General features: G+C 36.2%; 1 protein-coding gene across 2 annotated transcripts; it reads right to left on the bottom strand.

The window, feature by feature from the left end:
• Positions 1-1,712: 1,712 nt before the first annotated feature.
• ArfGAP1 (ADP-ribosylation factor GTPase-activating protein 1) lies at positions 1,713-16,286 on the bottom strand. Of its 2 annotated transcripts, XM_019040491.2 has the most exons (10): positions 15,790-16,241; positions 14,428-14,595; positions 13,487-13,600; positions 12,879-12,979; positions 11,900-12,067; positions 10,507-10,624; positions 9,231-9,353; positions 8,200-8,259; positions 6,590-6,738; positions 1,713-5,021 (listed from the first exon to the last, which is right to left on the bottom strand). In XM_019040491.2, the coding sequence occupies exons 1-10, from the start codon at positions 15,847-15,849 to the stop codon at positions 4,811-4,813; spliced, it is 1,272 nt and encodes a 423-aa protein (XP_018896036.1). In that variant the 5' UTR covers positions 15,850-16,241; the 3' UTR covers positions 1,713-4,810. The 2 variants fall into 2 exon arrangements, with proteins under 2 accessions (XP_018896036.1, XP_018896037.1); XM_019040492.2 differs by lacking the exon at positions 8,200-8,259 and having other exon boundaries at positions 15,790-16,286.
• Between the last annotated feature and the right edge of the window lie 496 nt (positions 16,287-16,782).

Genomic DNA, 16,782 nt, shown 5'->3' with positions numbered 1-16,782 from the left:
AAGTGCTTCCCATAACTGCAACTAGAGAGCGCTTCCGTCGATTTTCCCCCCCTCTTCCAAAGTTAGTAGTTTTCGCGGGACACGTCATCAAAGTTCAAATGTACGGACCTACATCGGAGGCCCGAAAAATTATTTGGAGGAGATTGCATTGTCATTATAACTTGCAGTTTTGTCGCTTTTACCCAAAGTACTTATAACACATAACTTATGATCAGTTAACTTGTGTAAGATCGTGGTCGTGTAAAATGAATTAAGACGAGGGGGCACTTTGGAATAGGGAGGGGAGAGTTCCGGTAGTGGAGGAATGTATCCAGTATCATTTTTCCAAAAATCCAAGCAAAATATTCTCTCTTCAAGAGAAGAACTGCTTCTTGACTCATTTTTTTAGAGACTTCACATACTGCACAGAAAATTGCTTCCCTTCAAAAAAGAGAAAAGAACGCTCCTAGTTGCATCAGACCTGCAGAGTTACTAAGGAGTTTTTTTAGCTTTAAGAAAAAGTAACATAAGAATATTGATGGAGGACCATGGCTAAATTCAGAAAAAATAAAATAAAAATTCAGCATTGAGTTAAGTAAATAGTGTTTTCTGCATTGCAAGATGTTTTCAATGCGATGTGCAAACCCTGCGTCTGAAATAAATGTTTCATACTTTCCATAAAAATATAGCCATGTGTAATTTCATGAAATATTTCACAAAAATTCCATCTTTCATATAGTCCAGGCTTCAAGCCCCCATGTTCCTGATCAATTCAACTTGGCTATGTGCTTCTAGAACACGCAAATGAGACTTATTTACATTCCAAGTTAAAAATGTGTTTCTTCATCGTTAAATTTAAAAACCTTTAACTACTCAAGTATCGTTTTTCAAAAAAGAATTTTGACTATAATATCTCTTTAAAATTTTCGGTGTTTTTTTTTTTGATGGGTGAGAAATTTTTAAAAAAAATCTCAAGAAAAAACATTAAATACTAAGACAGTTTTCTTCTAAAAAAGTAAAGGCAGAGCAGAGATTTGTAACATTGCAATAGCAGGGACTCCAGGGGCAGGGGCTTTATTGTCTCTAGCTATGGACAGAGTGATGTGATAAAAAATTATCTCTCCCTACTTAACTTTTTTTTTAAAATTTAAGATCGGACATCATTTTACCTTAACTTAGGCGTGAAAATGCATTCAATCAATTGTGAAGATATTTCTTTTAAAGAGAGCCCTTGGGAGTTGAGCACATTTTTCCAGATGAAAAGCCTTGAAACCCATTAAAACCAAGATGATATAGTTGGGTTCTAATGTAATCACATGAAGGTTAACTTTTTGTCCTCTGTTGGCATAAAATTGAATTAAGTTGCCTGTAATTTTACCTTGGTTGAATGTTGAGAATACTGTCTGACAAAATTCAAATTCTGATCTTTCAACCTAACTTTTCCCATGTGATGAATTGCACAGCGGATTTGGCCCCGACTTTGTATAGTCTTGATTTATGCTGTCAAAAAAGAATAAAAACCGTCATAGTCAAGCCTATAGAACTTTGCAAAGAAGGAATATTTTCATTTTTGCTTAAAGTCAGCAACTTGGAAATGATGTTAAAAATCCACAAATAGTTGCAAACTTCGTACATACCTTGAAGATTAAGGGAATAGTCTCTATCATTACATAGGTTATTTTAATTTGAGGTCGCCTCCATGGATAAATGATGAGTTCGAAAGAAAAAGAAAATTAAAACAAATATTTAGCTTTATTGTAAAACTGCGAACAAAATAGACATAACAGATACAATAGAGAGATTTAATAAAAAATATTTGTCTAAAAAACTTACAGGAGTGCCACTTGTCTTCATATAATTATTTCGTCGGACGCAATGATAAGCAATTGACCGCTGACATAAAGCATTTCAAGAGAACTTTAATCCACGCTGGAATGTAGTTATATCCTTGATTTAATGCACACAAAAGGTTTGATTATACTTAGAGCAAAATTGATGCAAAGTTAAATACAATAATACATGGCAACAAATTAGAAAAGAAATCTTGTTGCGGAAGAAGACAAGAGATGAGATAATTTATCCACTACACAAAAAAGGATTTCCCTTTTATTTTGGTGCAAAGAAAGTCATAAAAAGTCTAGCCCATTATCGGCTATGATCAATAGAATCGTAATGTTCAAAAAGCGTTGTTTTCTTATTTCAAAAAATATATTTGATAAAATTAAATAAAATTAAATTATTGTACGTAGGTAGAAACTCGTATCTACATTTAAGACCGATTTCTGAAAAATTGCAAGACTGAGAATTTTGGCTAGTGTCATTACTGTCCTTTTTCCTCTCTGTAAGAAAAAATTACTGGGAATGATTATTTTGGCTTGTGAATGGCAACTTTTTGCAAAATTCTGCAATCTCTGGATGAATTTGATGGCTATAGCTGGAAAGAGCATAACTGCACTTCATACTGCCAGATTTTTTCTCAAATTTCATTTTTTTGACTGATAAATGAGCAATATAATTTTTTACTACTTTCTACGAGCAACTATATCAGGAAGGAGACACTGGCAAAATTTCAAAGCAGTGTTTCACCTGCTTTTCAGTTACAAAAAATAAAAAATTAAAAAACGAAAAACATTGTGGAACACAAGTAATGCGGATAAAATCTTCCACAGTTTATTAGCTCAAAATGCTTCGATCAAAGTCAAGAAGGCAAAGTAGAAGACAGAAAATAATTTGAATAAAAAACAAAATATCCATCTCACTTTATTTTGGTAAGGTCTAGAGTTAGGCTTCAAGAAAAGTTTTCAGTTGGGTAATTTGAATCTTTTACAGTAAAATAAATGCAGCTTATAGGAAAAATTTGAAATTCGCAGAGGCAAAAGACTTTGAAAAAGATATATTTTAAAGAAATCTTCATGTAGAAGCAACCCACTGTTGAACATAGGAGACCTGTTCTTAAAGTCAGCAGTTGAGTGCCCTATTGTAAACTACGTCTACAATCAACAAGTCATAAGATTTCCTAATTTGAAGCAACTTCAGCCACCCTTCATTTTCACTTTAAGGGCAAGTAATGACATGACACCAATGAGGATCGATAGCACCGTCCAAAAGCAACAGAGTAAAAGAAAGAAAAATCAAGCAATTTTTCAAAACAATGGATTAGTGGCTAGTGGCACCTTTTTTGTTAATTACCAGCCTATAACTCATGAAAATCTATTAAACACCAGTTTTTTGTTTTGGCAAATGTAGCCTACGAACATCATAAAAAATTAAAGGGATAACAAGTGACCATTCCGAGTTACACTTAAACCATGCGCAAACCTGTTTCTCTTCAATTAATTAAGATGTTCAGAGGGTCTATTTGCTGAAAAAAAACTGATGGGTGATAGATTTTTAAAAGCCATTGGTTGATGCCATAATAATTTAAAATAGGAGGTGGGTTGATTGGAACCTCCCCTTGTAAACAACAACTCGTTGTCAGGAACTAAGGGCAGTTGACAGCATCAAAACACGGATATGTCCGGATAAAGGACAGCTTTCATTACCAATTTTTGATTTCTCCAACAATGGCAGTTAAGTAATGAATTGATACAAGGAAGGAAGAGACTTACTTTACACTACTAAAGATTAGGCACCCAGGTTTTTTTCTTTTACCTGGCCGCAATTTCGCTTTTAAAATCTGACTTCAGAGCGAAGAAGAATGCTAGAATGAAAAGTGATGAGTAAATACAAAGAAAACCAGTACAATAATATTGCGAACGTTTGGTATATTGTTCCCCAAGTCTTGTTGCAAACACATCACTTTACTTTTGTCAACAAGCAAGTTAGTTCCTTCAGATTGCCTGATCTCTTTTGAAACCAGTCGTTCTCAACCTGTAGGCAACCACAGCTGGTGAACAACAATGACACATCAAAATTCGTTTGTATTTTAGCACTATTAATATAAAAAAGAGAACTAATTCCTGGGTGTGGAACTAAAGTGGGTTTTTTTCAAGGCTACAGGACATATCGACAGTGAAACTCCCAAACCATGTATCTTGTTTGCGGTGTTTAAAAATCTCCGCTCCTATTATTACTTTTTTTCTGGAAGCGAATCAACATCATTTCGTGAAGTTTTCACAGAATTTTCTTCGCACAGAGCAGAAAAATTACAGATATTTTAGAGAATGTACGTTGAGTGGTTTTTCTTTCAAAGAATAAAGTATGACAGTAAGTCTGCAACGTTGCAAACCGAGATACGCGGTTTGGGAATTTCACCGTCGATATGTAGTTGTTTGAGCAAGAATCATAACTCAAACGCTCCCTTTTGGTTAGAGCCCCTTCTCTATCTTGATATTGGAACAAAATTGGGAGGTCGTCAATTTTCCGAGTGGTTTGCTTCATCTTCACTTTTATCAAATAAGGGCATACATACGTTGTAACAAAACACAAATTTGTTTACAACCAAAAAACACTGCAAGGGCTGAGGAAAAAAATGCCTCACTAAAATTTTGGAGAAAATGAGTTAAAGACTTTGCTGCATTCTACGGTGAAAAATACGCAAGTTGATACTTTCAGTATTTTTCCATTTCTGCAGGAGGTCGCGTAGTGACCCTGGCAAAGTAAGTAAAAAATTGCAAATCTAACTTTAAAATTTCAAAAATATCAAAGTTTTGTCTTCATCCGGCAAAGCTGTCAGTTTTTGGATAGGCAGTGTTGTTCCTAAACCATTGCACAGGAAACTGCTTTTTTGGCTGTTGGTCCTATTGTAACAAAATTCATTTTGGAGAAAGATGCCAGAAAAAAAGTGACAATAAAATGAAGAAATGAATTACACTAGAGAATGATGAATCAATTATTGATTGAGAAGGTCCCACGCATCTTCTTCTTCCTTGTTTGATTTCCACTTGGTTTTGCTTTTGACAGGGTCTAAATTTGAAAAGTCATCGTTTGTTGGTTTTGAAACCGTACTGCTTTTGGAGGATTTTGATCGAGGGATCCCACCTGTGGTCTCAGGGATGGTCTTCATACTTTGCGGAGAGTCCCACTCACTGTTACTGTAGTTTCTGAGAGAGAGAGAGAGAGAGAGCATAAAGAATTTAAATTTATAGCTTCGATTAAGAGAGACTAATGACAAAGCTTGTTTTAAACAATGGGCCTGTTGCAAACTTCAGCAGGAGCAAAACTAAGAGTTGTTTCTATCGGTAAATATCTCAAAAATCATGATGAGCGCATTGGCAAAGTTTGAAATGCACTCTTAACTTCACGATCTGCATTAGAAATTTGCGTTTTTTTGAGCTTCCCGCTTCAAAAACGATACTAAGGCACGGTGAACATTTCGTCGGAGGAGTCGTTCCATCTAACTCCCGCTCAATAGGCACTACTCAATATTCAACATGGCCAACGCTTCTGCGTAAGTCAAGGGGAGCACAAGGTCAATCAAGGTCATCTCAACAATCTCAACAAGAGGAACATGTGAATTTAAACACGCTGATTGTAATCAGGTGGTTAGAATCTCGTCCTGTCACACGTGTTTTGGCAGATTGGCGTCGGCCATGTTGAATATTCAGAAGCATCCAATTGAGCGGAAGTTGGATGGGACAACTCCTCAAACTAAATGTTCACCTGTGCCGTAGTATAGTTTTTGAAGCGGCAAGCCTGGTTTTATGCAGAATGTGAAGTTAGGAGTGCATTTCAGACTTTGGCAATGCGCTCATCGTGAATTTTGAGACATTTTCTATATGGAATAACTCTTATTTTTGTTCTAACAAAAGTTTGCAACAGGCCCATTGAGGGCCATGCTGGAAGAAGGGCAAACCTCGAAATATACCCTTTTCGAAATTTTGTTTTTTTCCCCAAATTTTTTATGGATTTCTAAACATCAGGATCTAGGTTGAAAGAATAACCTTTGATTACATCCATTGATTCAAATAAACTGATGAAAAACCATTTCAAATGTTCAAATGCTGTTTTTTCGATACGCTGTACTTTTTGCATACACCTTTGTTCCGGTATCGTCATCAATTGAGAATTCACTTCTTACATATTAAATATATGAAACCAAGGTTTTGAATCACCGCACAAAGCAAATTCTTCGAGTCAAGTGATTTTTCATTCATATCTAGTCCCTCACAAACTTTCCCCGGAATTTTCTGTTGTGTTTCATAATTGGAGCCTGAAAGCCAACTGTTTAGTAAACGTGCTACATTTTCTGGGTTAGTAAAAATCGTTTTATTCTAACATAATATATATACAGTTCTATTATTACCAGACTGCATGTCTGCATACCTCAAAAATCAACATTCATCAAATACATATTGTCTGAAATACAGGCAGGAGTTTTTTCAAATGAAAAACAGCACTGGAGGACAGCAGAAACGGGAGATTTTGGCCTGCAAATAGCTGAGTTCTAAAATTTTTCATAAGAGGAAATGATGCACATAGTAAAATTGCACGAAAAAACGCTTTTGAGGAGAAAATACTGTAAACTCTTAATGTTTCCATGAGGTATTTCAGTTTTTGGGACAGATTAAAGTATTGTTGTTTCCAGATTATAGGGAAAAGTAGCAAACAATTGAACCATTATTAGACGAACCTTGTCAACTAACTCATAAGAATGAAACTGATCACTTACTGTTGATTGTTGCTAGTATCAACAAGGAGTGATGATTTTTCACCACTTCGCAGGGAAGTAACATCAGACTGTGATCTCGGCATTGAGGTCGGGGCAGGTGTATTTGTACCAGACAAATCTTGCCAACCTTTCCGACCCAGATCGCTAACCTGCCCAAAGAAAAAGGGGACAAAAATTTAACAAAAGAATGCAACTTCACATTTGACAAAGAATATTTGACCACAAGGACAGCAAAAGCTTAAAATTTGATGCCTCACAACTTGATTCCACAACTTCATTGGTCTTCTGCAGGATGTTTGAGGAAGAAAAAGATATTAATCACTCATTTCTACCGCTTTCATATCTTATATTACTACTGCTCATGGTTGAGATCTTTCAGCAGGTTTCCAACAAACACCTCAACTTTTGGAAAATCAAAAGTATGACTGCTCAATTTGCAAAATTATCTCATATACTAATGAAAAGACCACATGTCTTCTCTTCTTTTGACAGGTCATTGGAAAAGCAAATGCTAGAATGCAATGATGACTTAGCCATGTGGGGGAAACAGTGTTTGCTAGTTAGTTGAACTCGACTTCAGGTATTATTTTGCTATGCCAACTAGACTGTCCACTGTTGATTGGTCGGACTTCAAGTAGCTTTTCCTCCTTTTAGAAATGATTTCTTGAATTTTTTTATAAACTTTTTGGCTTTTCTACAAAATTTTAAATAGGAAGAACTTTGATTCATCCCTGCAAAAATTCCCAGTCACAGCTCTGTTCTCTTCGCATGGTAACCGGTTACTCGAATGTGAGATTTTTAGTGCGCAAATCCCTTTTCCCATGAATTATCAAAGTTGCATTAATACTGAAAACAGGATGACCTAAAGGAAACTGAAAATAAAAGTAAAATGAAAGTGGTAACAGTAAAACAAAGATGAAAATGAAAGGGAGATGACTAAAATTGAAGTACAATAAAACTTCGATATAACGAATTTCTGGGGACTGGCGAAAAAATTCGTTAAATCGAAAACCGCGGAAAACCCGATTTTAGTCCACATATTTTTTTGAAATGCTCGGTTTTTTCCAGTTTCAAGGTACACCCTCCCCCCCTCTTAAACTATGACGATATTTTACGTAAAATCGGCGGAAAACACCCGGTTAGCATTTGATCAGTAAAACTGCGCAGTGGTAGTGATGGGCACTCGGCAGGGGTTGAAATCGTACTGATGACACTGTTCACATAGCTCCTTAATCAAACCGTTTACTCAAGGAAACATGAGCGCCTTGGAAATCCCCAATCCCGCCATATCGGAAAATGACCTTTGCACCGACACCGACGTACAATACGCGGGTGAAGACAAGCATGCTTTCTCCCCAGCAGTGTTGCCGGGCGCACAGAAATTCTCGTGCATTTGTTAAATCGAGTTCGATTGGCATGGTAAAGTTCATACTCGGACCAAAGATTTCCTTCGTAAAAGCGAATATTCCTTCTACCGAAATTCGTTATATAGAGTTTATTTTACATTGAAAAGATAGGGATTTTTTCGGGGCCGCGAAAAAAATTCGTTAATTCGAAGAATTCGTTATATCGAAGTTTTACTGTAAAACCAAAAACAGAAACTTAGTTACCTTTGTTGCTAACACTGAAACTTGAGATGAAACATCATCAATGAGTGTGCCCTCTTTGACCTATTTAAAATTTTAAACCAAAAATAATGAAAATTGAGAACAAAAATCAATGCATTAGAAGTAAAGAACGAAACAAACATAATGAAAAGGAACATAAAATGAGAAAAAATAACAAATGAGAGAGACAGAAATAAAGACAGTAAAAAGCGTTTAAAGAATAATCCATTATTACATGGTTACAGTCTGGCTACAGCACCTCAGACGAGACCCCAAAGGAATTATGTTTGACACTATGAAATCACAGCCAGAAGAGGGAGGGAAAATACATACTTTTGAATAAAAATTATTAATGCACGCTGTTTTGATGCTATTCTTCAATTTTTGACCACAAATAAAACTTCAAGGTGATAAAAAGCACAAAAAATTATTAAGATAAGAAAAAATTAAAAAATTCACTTTCAAGGTTCATTTCACAAATTGTTTGATGAATTTAAAGAACTCCTGTCTTTTCCCAAAGCCAACTGAATCTAGTCCATGGGTAAAGTCCAAAAACGCGTAAATATCTCCGATAACTTTGTTGATAGGCTCTGCTCATGTTTTATTTTTTTATAGGGAAACTAGCCCACAGTTTCTATTGAAATTGACTATGAAAACCTTACACTCATGAACAATGTGAACTCAAAAAAACATTTTGCACAGAAGCAGTGGAAAAATTCGATTTTTTGGGTTACAGGTTTTTTTTTGTTTTTCTTTTTGTTTCCAGGGGGAACAATCATGGATATTTGTTAAAAATAAGAGGAGGTGGATTAGATATGAACTATTGGATGTAAAACTAAATTTAGGGGAAGGCTTGGAACTTTCTGCACCCCTGTGATGAAGCCACTTGAATGAATGAAGGGAATGGATTGGTCGAAGGAAAAAAAATAAGTTCAATGATTGAGGCAAAAAAAAGCCCTTTCAAACAGTAGAAAACATAATACAAGGATCTCTTTGAGAAATCCATTTTTAATTGACATGATCAGAATACTTACTTTGTCCTGAACTGTGGAACCAAGTTCCATGGCTTTTTGAGTGGCAATTCCACCAATTTTAATAGCACTTTCAGTGGCCTTTGAGGCAAACTTTGTAGCTGAACTAGAAAATAACGACCAGCCCTGAAAAGATAAATGAAATATAAATAATATGAAAATTAAATTCCTCGCAATCCAGGGTAATCTTTCATGCGATTTCTCCATTTTCGGTAAGTCGAAAAGACTTACTAGAAAAGTAGAGAAATCAAGTTCTGAGCTAGGATAAGTAATTGGGAAACTATTTAGGAAGGTAAAAAGCTAAGATTTAATTGATTTCATTTCATTCTTTAAATCTGCCATAGTCCAGCACAGAAAAGACACAATGCAATCTGCAAAAACTTCCGAGGATGAAAAGGTATTCTTCAGCAAAATGCACCTTCATTTAAGATGTAGGTATCTTTCTCTCTATTTTCAATCATATTATTTTTAAAATCTTAGAGAGAAATGGGTGGAATTTTTAGCGGCAATGGCTGGGGTGTACTTTAGATGCAAATCACTTACGCATGTATGAGCAGCTCCTTGAGTCAGACGAAGGTTTCATACAGAGGGCACAAAACAACTGGATCACATTTTGCAAAAAGGAAGTAAGTTTTCTAACTCATTGAGATACGACATTTAAGCAATTAAATTCTTCATGCAAGAAGTAATTTTTATGAGTGAGCCAAAATTAGTTAGTTTTTAATTGCAAAATATAGCCCAACTAACCGACAATAAACAGAGATCTATTTTTCTCCAAAGTTTTGTGTATTCCATTTCATTGAATACGAATGAACCACATTTTTCAGTTAGGACCTACCATTTCTGGTTCACCCAAAAAAACACTGATCTTTATAGGGAGACAAACAGGATATATGTTGCCTCTAAAATGAGTCAGATGTAATGATTCCTTTATGCAAAGTGTATTCCGAATAAGACTTCATCAAATTTAGGAGGTAAAAGGTCATTTGGACTGCATTTTGCAATTTGGAATTATAAATTCCGCCCTGATTTCAAAACGACGTAAGTGCCATTAGTTTCCCTATACACATAAGTGTTTTTCCGGGAAAGCCAGAATTTATACTTCCAAATTGCAAAATGCAGTCCATTTTATACTGTGAAAGGTGAATTTTAGATCTGAAGAAAAGGCAAGACTTCAATACGCAATATCAACTTCTAAGATTTGAAAATTATTCAGTGAATGAAAGTTTTAATACACGTAAAGACACTATTTCAGGGATTTAAGAGAAAAATTACTTACACTTGCAAATGAGGAGGCCGCAGTCCCAAACACATCTTGCGATGAACTTTTGGGCATATTTGAATCCATAGAGTATCCAAAACCAGCATATTTACCACCTTGACTAGGGGGCAGATCACTGTTATGTTAAAAAGAGAAAAAAAAGAGGAAAAATGAAACCAGGTGCTAGTCAACACACAACACAATTCCAAACACTGCAAATTACCAGAGTTGTTTTCACACAACCTTTTTACTTACTCAGAGACACAGTTCTAATAAACTCAACCAGGATAAATTAGCACTTTCTTGAAGTATGCCAAAGATTGATTTACTATTAGACTTCAAGAGTTTTTAGTTGATTGCAAAATGAAATGTTTGACTTGACCAAAACAGGAAATAATAATATGTATCTATTTTAAAATGTTCAAAAATTTCAAGAAAATCAACCTAATGAGCGAATTCCTGAAGTCGCTTGTATTGCACTTAGCAGAAGGGAATGAAGCAATGAGTCAGTTAAGTCATTTTTTTATTGTGTCATTGGAAAGTAGTAAGTGACCGAAATTTACAGTTTTTTGCCTAATTTTTTTTGATGACTGCAGACGGAAGAAAAGTTTATTTGAAAGTGCCAAAAATTAGGGTGGCCTAAAACAGCGTTTGAACTGCGCGCTCGTAGGTTTCGAATGTACACGTCACGATCGATATGGCGGCGAAATGCGTAGTGGAAGATACATGGCGGCTTCAGCGCCGCCATCTTCCCGTTCTATGACGCGTAAATTCGAAGATTCACAGCGGTTGGTTCAAACATGTTTTCGAGGACCCCTAAAAAGGAAGCATTATATCTCTGCGGAGACAATTTTTCAGGAAATTTTATCGTGCGCATCGTTCTTCTTGTACCGAAAACTGTAAGATTCGACTATCTGCAGGCAAATCCCTTCCGAGCTTAACTGACTCATTCCTTATGTTTCCAGAATCACACATATTTAGTATTTTTACTGTAAAGAAGAAGTTGCACGATTTTAAAAACACTGTAATTGTGTTTGTTTTTTCTGTTGAATGAGATTCACTTACTATTCATGATTTTTTTATTCTCCTTTCTACATGCTTGCTTAAGATTACATTTATTTTCCTAGTTTATATTCAGAAATTAAATTAGACACGGTGAGTTTCCTTTCTACTTTCTTTCTTGGAACTATGCAGTTTCCAAATTTTTAAGGGCAACTTGTAACAGGATAAGAATAGATGGCTTTCCCACATGATTTTTCAATCTTCAAAGAAATAATCGAAACACTATTAAGAGATAATTTGATCAATAATTCAATCATAGTACCTAAATTTTCTATTATTTATCCATACTTCAAAGAGAGGGAATAAAGACAAAATTTTAAAAAAAAACACTAAAATAAGAGATACTCACTCTCTCCTCATGGCGTTTTCGTTTTGTTTTCTAGCAAAAAAAGCCTCCTTTTCATCACGAATCAATTGAGAATTTGTCATGTTTTGGTAGCTACTTATGTTTTGATCCTGATAGCTATTTGAGTAGTTTGGCGGCTCATTTGAAGGCTGGCTTGTTTGGCGCTGTGGGCTACAGAAAAAAATGACAGTAAATTTCCAGGAAATTAAAAGCTTTAAGTGCTCTCAGTAATTCAGATGCCATAAAAGCCTCCTAAAAATTGACTTTCCTCAGGAAAATGTTGAAATTCTTGAACCACATCATCCAAAGTTTCACAATTCCTATCATCATGCACTGAATTTTGATGAAATGGTAGAAATCCAACCCTAATCTGGTTTTTCACCTTGGCATGAGGTGTACAGTTTACCTATAGCTGCTGATGGGTCACTAATAAATTTCAGAAACAACTGAGATGTTTGAAAGTTTATATTTAGTTGTAAAATTGTCTTGTTTAGCAGTCACAGTGACATCATTAATGCAAGGGAGCAAAACATGCAGATATTGCAACCCTAGAATAGCGCCATATAACGTAAATCTTAGATTAGGAAGCAATTTGTAAAAAAGATTGCCTTCTCTTCAGCTCCATAATTTATAGAAAAGGGGGCAAATTACAAATTTCATTGGCAAATTTCACTATATAATAGAAAGTATTCCCTATGAGGCAAATCTGAAAAAAGCTGTAAGACAAAGACGTTGGATCCCTGCCAACGATCGGCATTTTGGAATTTTCTGCACCCTTGTATTGACAGGAAACTTGAAAGAAATCCTCCCTTTGAAGCGCAGAAAAATTCAAATTCTCTATTTAGAACCTACAATAATGGTCAGCAACAACTCAAAGAAAGGAAATACTTATCCGAGTCTATAAATTCACAAAAAGTTTCAAAGACCCTCTTTATAGGGGCTGAACTGATCATTTTAAGTATACATAGAATAACACACTCACGTTTTGCTTGAACTGCTCCTTCCACCAATGGTTGGGGAAACAAAATTTTTGGCCGAGGACGTTTCCGGGTCCCATGTCTTGCCTTGTGCTAAAGTTGCAATCTAAAACAAAAAGTACGTTAAAGAGAGAAGATGATACAGACTTTTTATTTTCAATTTGGGTTTTGATTTACGAACTGGTGTTGCTTGATTTTTAGAAAAATCTGACCACCCAGATGATGCAATAGAAGCCATTGAGTTCTAAAATATTTGTGTTGATCGTGAGGACAACGTATTAAATTATTTCACCACTGTCCACAAGAATTTTTAAGAATCCCGGAGTTTTGAGCAGTGCCGGATGTAATAGAAAAGCAACACTTGGTGGCTGGTTCACGGAGAGCTCCAAGTTTGTCTATTGAGAAATGATGACAGCTTACAACTTTATGTACTCTACTGTGTCAACGAATGTGATTATGAAACTTGTGAAAAGAGAAGCCAATGAACTGCACCAATTGAAATAAAAATAGCTTGCGGAAGGATCAAAGGGTTGACATCTAGTTAAATTATGACAAAATATCTTGAGAGTATTTGGTGCCTTTTAGAAGGAAAGAGGGATCCAGGGGAACTGACCTTATCTCGATAAAGAGCAGCTGCTTTCGTGTTGTAACGCTGTTGAATCGGAAGAGTGTCATCCCAGTCTTCTTGAGAATCAAAAAACTCTCTGGCTTTTTCATTTCCACCGACCTGAAAATCCAAAATCCAAAGAAATAATTTACAACTCATTGGATTAGGCAAAGGATTTGGAGCGTTAGCTGACCGGCATACCTAATTTCCCACTGTAAGCAGAGAGACTCTGATTGAAGGTTCTGACACCCTCTACACTCTGGTGGAGGAGGCCTTACTTCCAATCAGGTTCCCCTTCTGTACAGCACTCGAGCCAAATCTTCTACTACTTCACGTTGACGTCAGTCGGTTTCCCCGTCAAAATGTAAGGTATTTCTTATAAAGCCACCTCTTTGGGGCGGTAATTCTAATTCTTGTGTGTGTGTGAGTGAGTTGGAGTGGCCAGCAAGCTAGATGGTCACTACGATTACTTAGTCCTTCCCTTCTTTCCGAAGCCTGCCTTGACGGGCTTTGATAGCCCGCTCCCCGAAGTGTTTTCTGTTCCAGACAGAGCTTTCCAGGCAGGAAAACTCATCACATTGTTTGAGTAAATACAATTATTTCATGTAAAAATAACTAGTGTCCATTGATTTCAATTTACATTTTATTAACTCCGAGTATTTTTAAAGATCTGCCAGTAATCAATAAGGGAGTTTTGAGTTTTATTTTGGAGCCCTTATGCAGCAGGATTATTGACTCTGACACTTGAAAACAAATCCTTCATAAATCACACGAAATGTCAGAAATCTCTGATCATTTTTTCCTGACGATGTATTTTTATAATATAATGTAAGAGGTTGATTGAGCCTCTCACCAAAGCTTACCAATATTTACTCACAGAATTGAATTTTTCCAATGATAACATTTAATGTCAAATGACTCGAATGTAAAGTAAGCAATGAACAAACCTTCATTTTCTCTAATTCAATGTCTTTCCATTTATCCATGCTAATTGATCGAACAAATGAAATATGAACACCGAGACCGCGGTGTTTCCCGGAGCAATCCAGGCAAATCCAGATGCCATAAGTCACGGACGCCCATTGGGGATTGTGAGTCCCACACTCAAAACATTTCTGAAAGAAGAAAATAACAAGAGATATAAGACGGTCAGCATGTAGAGGAAATAATTGGTAATTGACTTGACCTCAAATGATTTTGAGAGAGTTAGCAAGAAAACAGCACCAGGTACAAAACATGAAACTAAGATTAATTAAGTTGAAACTATGAGCAATAAACTAAAAATGAATTGGAATGAAACTACATGTCCTCCTTTTAAATAAATTACTTGAAGCATTTTGTTGAAAAAAAGCATTTAGCGACTGTCGCAAGAGGTATTCTAAGACGCAAACATCCAAAGTGTTGCTAATTCCAACTGACTTTCTTAGATCATAAGTGACCAAACAACACGGCACCAGACTGGAGAGCAGAGGGTGTTGGGTTTGAGACCGCCTATTACTGAGTTTTCATTTTTTTAAAATAAATTTTCAAGAGGTAATTATTAAGATATTTATTGTTACTGAAAATCAATATGTGACTTCTTTCTATTCAACAATAACAACATCAAAAGTTCCTCTGTTGAATTGGTTTCTGAGGATTCTATTAGAGTATGCTGATGATGGCCCACCGGACACCTGGTTCAGCGTCAACGTAGCAAGCGGCACCACTGTCAATAACGCAGTTGTTGCCAGTGTCAACATTCTTCTCATGACTCCCTCAGGTGGCTCCTTTGCCATGGCTAGACTTCACATTCTTCCATGTATTCCATAAGAGGGCGCCTCTTCTACATATATAGTTCTTCATGGGTTAACTCTTTTATTGATGAAATAGCTCATCCGTTGTATGTACAATCAACTGATATTCAGCAAAGAGATTGTCTTCAAAGTCTTTAGAAACTTCCATTCCCACCACCCGCCAGAGAAGCTATTTTATGGTTTGCCATTATGTGTATAAAGTATTAAGGCATAAATCGACGGTGTAGGTCCGCAACCATGTATCTTGGTTTGCGACTTTGCAGACTTCCTATCATACTTTATTTTTTTAAACGGAAAACTGCTCGACAGCAATTCTGTAAAACTGCCATGCTTTTACTACTCAGCGCAAAGAAAATTCTGCAAAAACTTCAAGGAATGATGTCAATTTGTTCTCCTTTATGAAATAATATAGAGGCGGAGATTTGCAAACACCACAAATGAGATACGTCGTTGCGGACTCACGCCGTCTAAATAGCATATTCCTTCAACAAGTAAATAGAAAAATCTTATGCTTACCGAATTATTGTACTTCGGTATCAAATCTTGAAGAACTCGTCGAGTACGGGGACTGGCCATGGTGGGATGATAAGGTTCGAGAAAAGTTTATCTTTCGAGTGAAGGATTCGAATGCTTCAGGGATTGCAATTTGCGTAAAAGCGATGAAATTCAATTCGCGTTAGAAAATTTCTACCAGTTTCTTGGAAAGCATATGTGGCACAAAGTTGGGAGCACTTGCCTAGAAAGTTGCATAAGGGCACAAGAACTTAATGTAGAGAACTGAAGTACTGGACGTTAATCTGAAAAGGACAGAGGGTGAAAGAACCTAATTACGAACAGAAAAGAGGTCAAAATACTTTCAAGGCTTCTAAAACGTGTAACATTTTCAGACCGAAAACTGGAGAATCTCACAAGATGCACAGTCGCAAGCTCGCAGCATCCAAATATCAACATTGCAAGTGCTGCTGCCCGTGCTGCCACATAGGGCTGTCCTCGAGCGAAACGTTGTCGTTAGTTCGTACGAAACTAAAAATTTTCCGGGAACCCTTGAACCCGTTTTGTAACCTTCTCGGGAATCTATATTTGATCCTCAATTGATCCTGCATCGGCTGAAATTACTATTGATGGATTTAAGATGCTTAAGATTGGATGATACCAATGCATTGACGTACTTCGTTCAGTGGCGTGGCGTGGCGTGCTTTGCGATATATCGATTCGTTTAATCTATGGAAAAAGATCGATAGATAGATTGATCGCAACGAACGCCTTAACAATCGATTCTTTAACATAGCTTCTTACGGGGAAATACCGATACTCGATCGTTCTCGAAATCACGCCTCGGCACTGCTCCGTTTTCTGCCTCGCTGCTTCGCAATTCGCACCGGCTGGCTCAGGAAATTCAAGTTACTATACATACTAATAATTATACTGCAGCATCAACAGGTAGATAGACCATCTGAAACGCATCTGCAGAGATTTATTTAAAAATGATTTCCGTATAAGATAACAAAA

Source organism: Bemisia tabaci, chromosome 10 (genome assembly GCF_918797505.1).
Source record: "Bemisia tabaci chromosome 10, PGI_BMITA_v3".
In the NCBI taxonomy this organism is placed as follows: Eukaryota; Metazoa; Arthropoda; class Insecta; order Hemiptera; family Aleyrodidae; genus Bemisia; species Bemisia tabaci.
The sequence above is the reverse complement of the archived record's forward strand: the minus strand, read 5'-3'. Positions and strand labels throughout refer to the sequence as shown.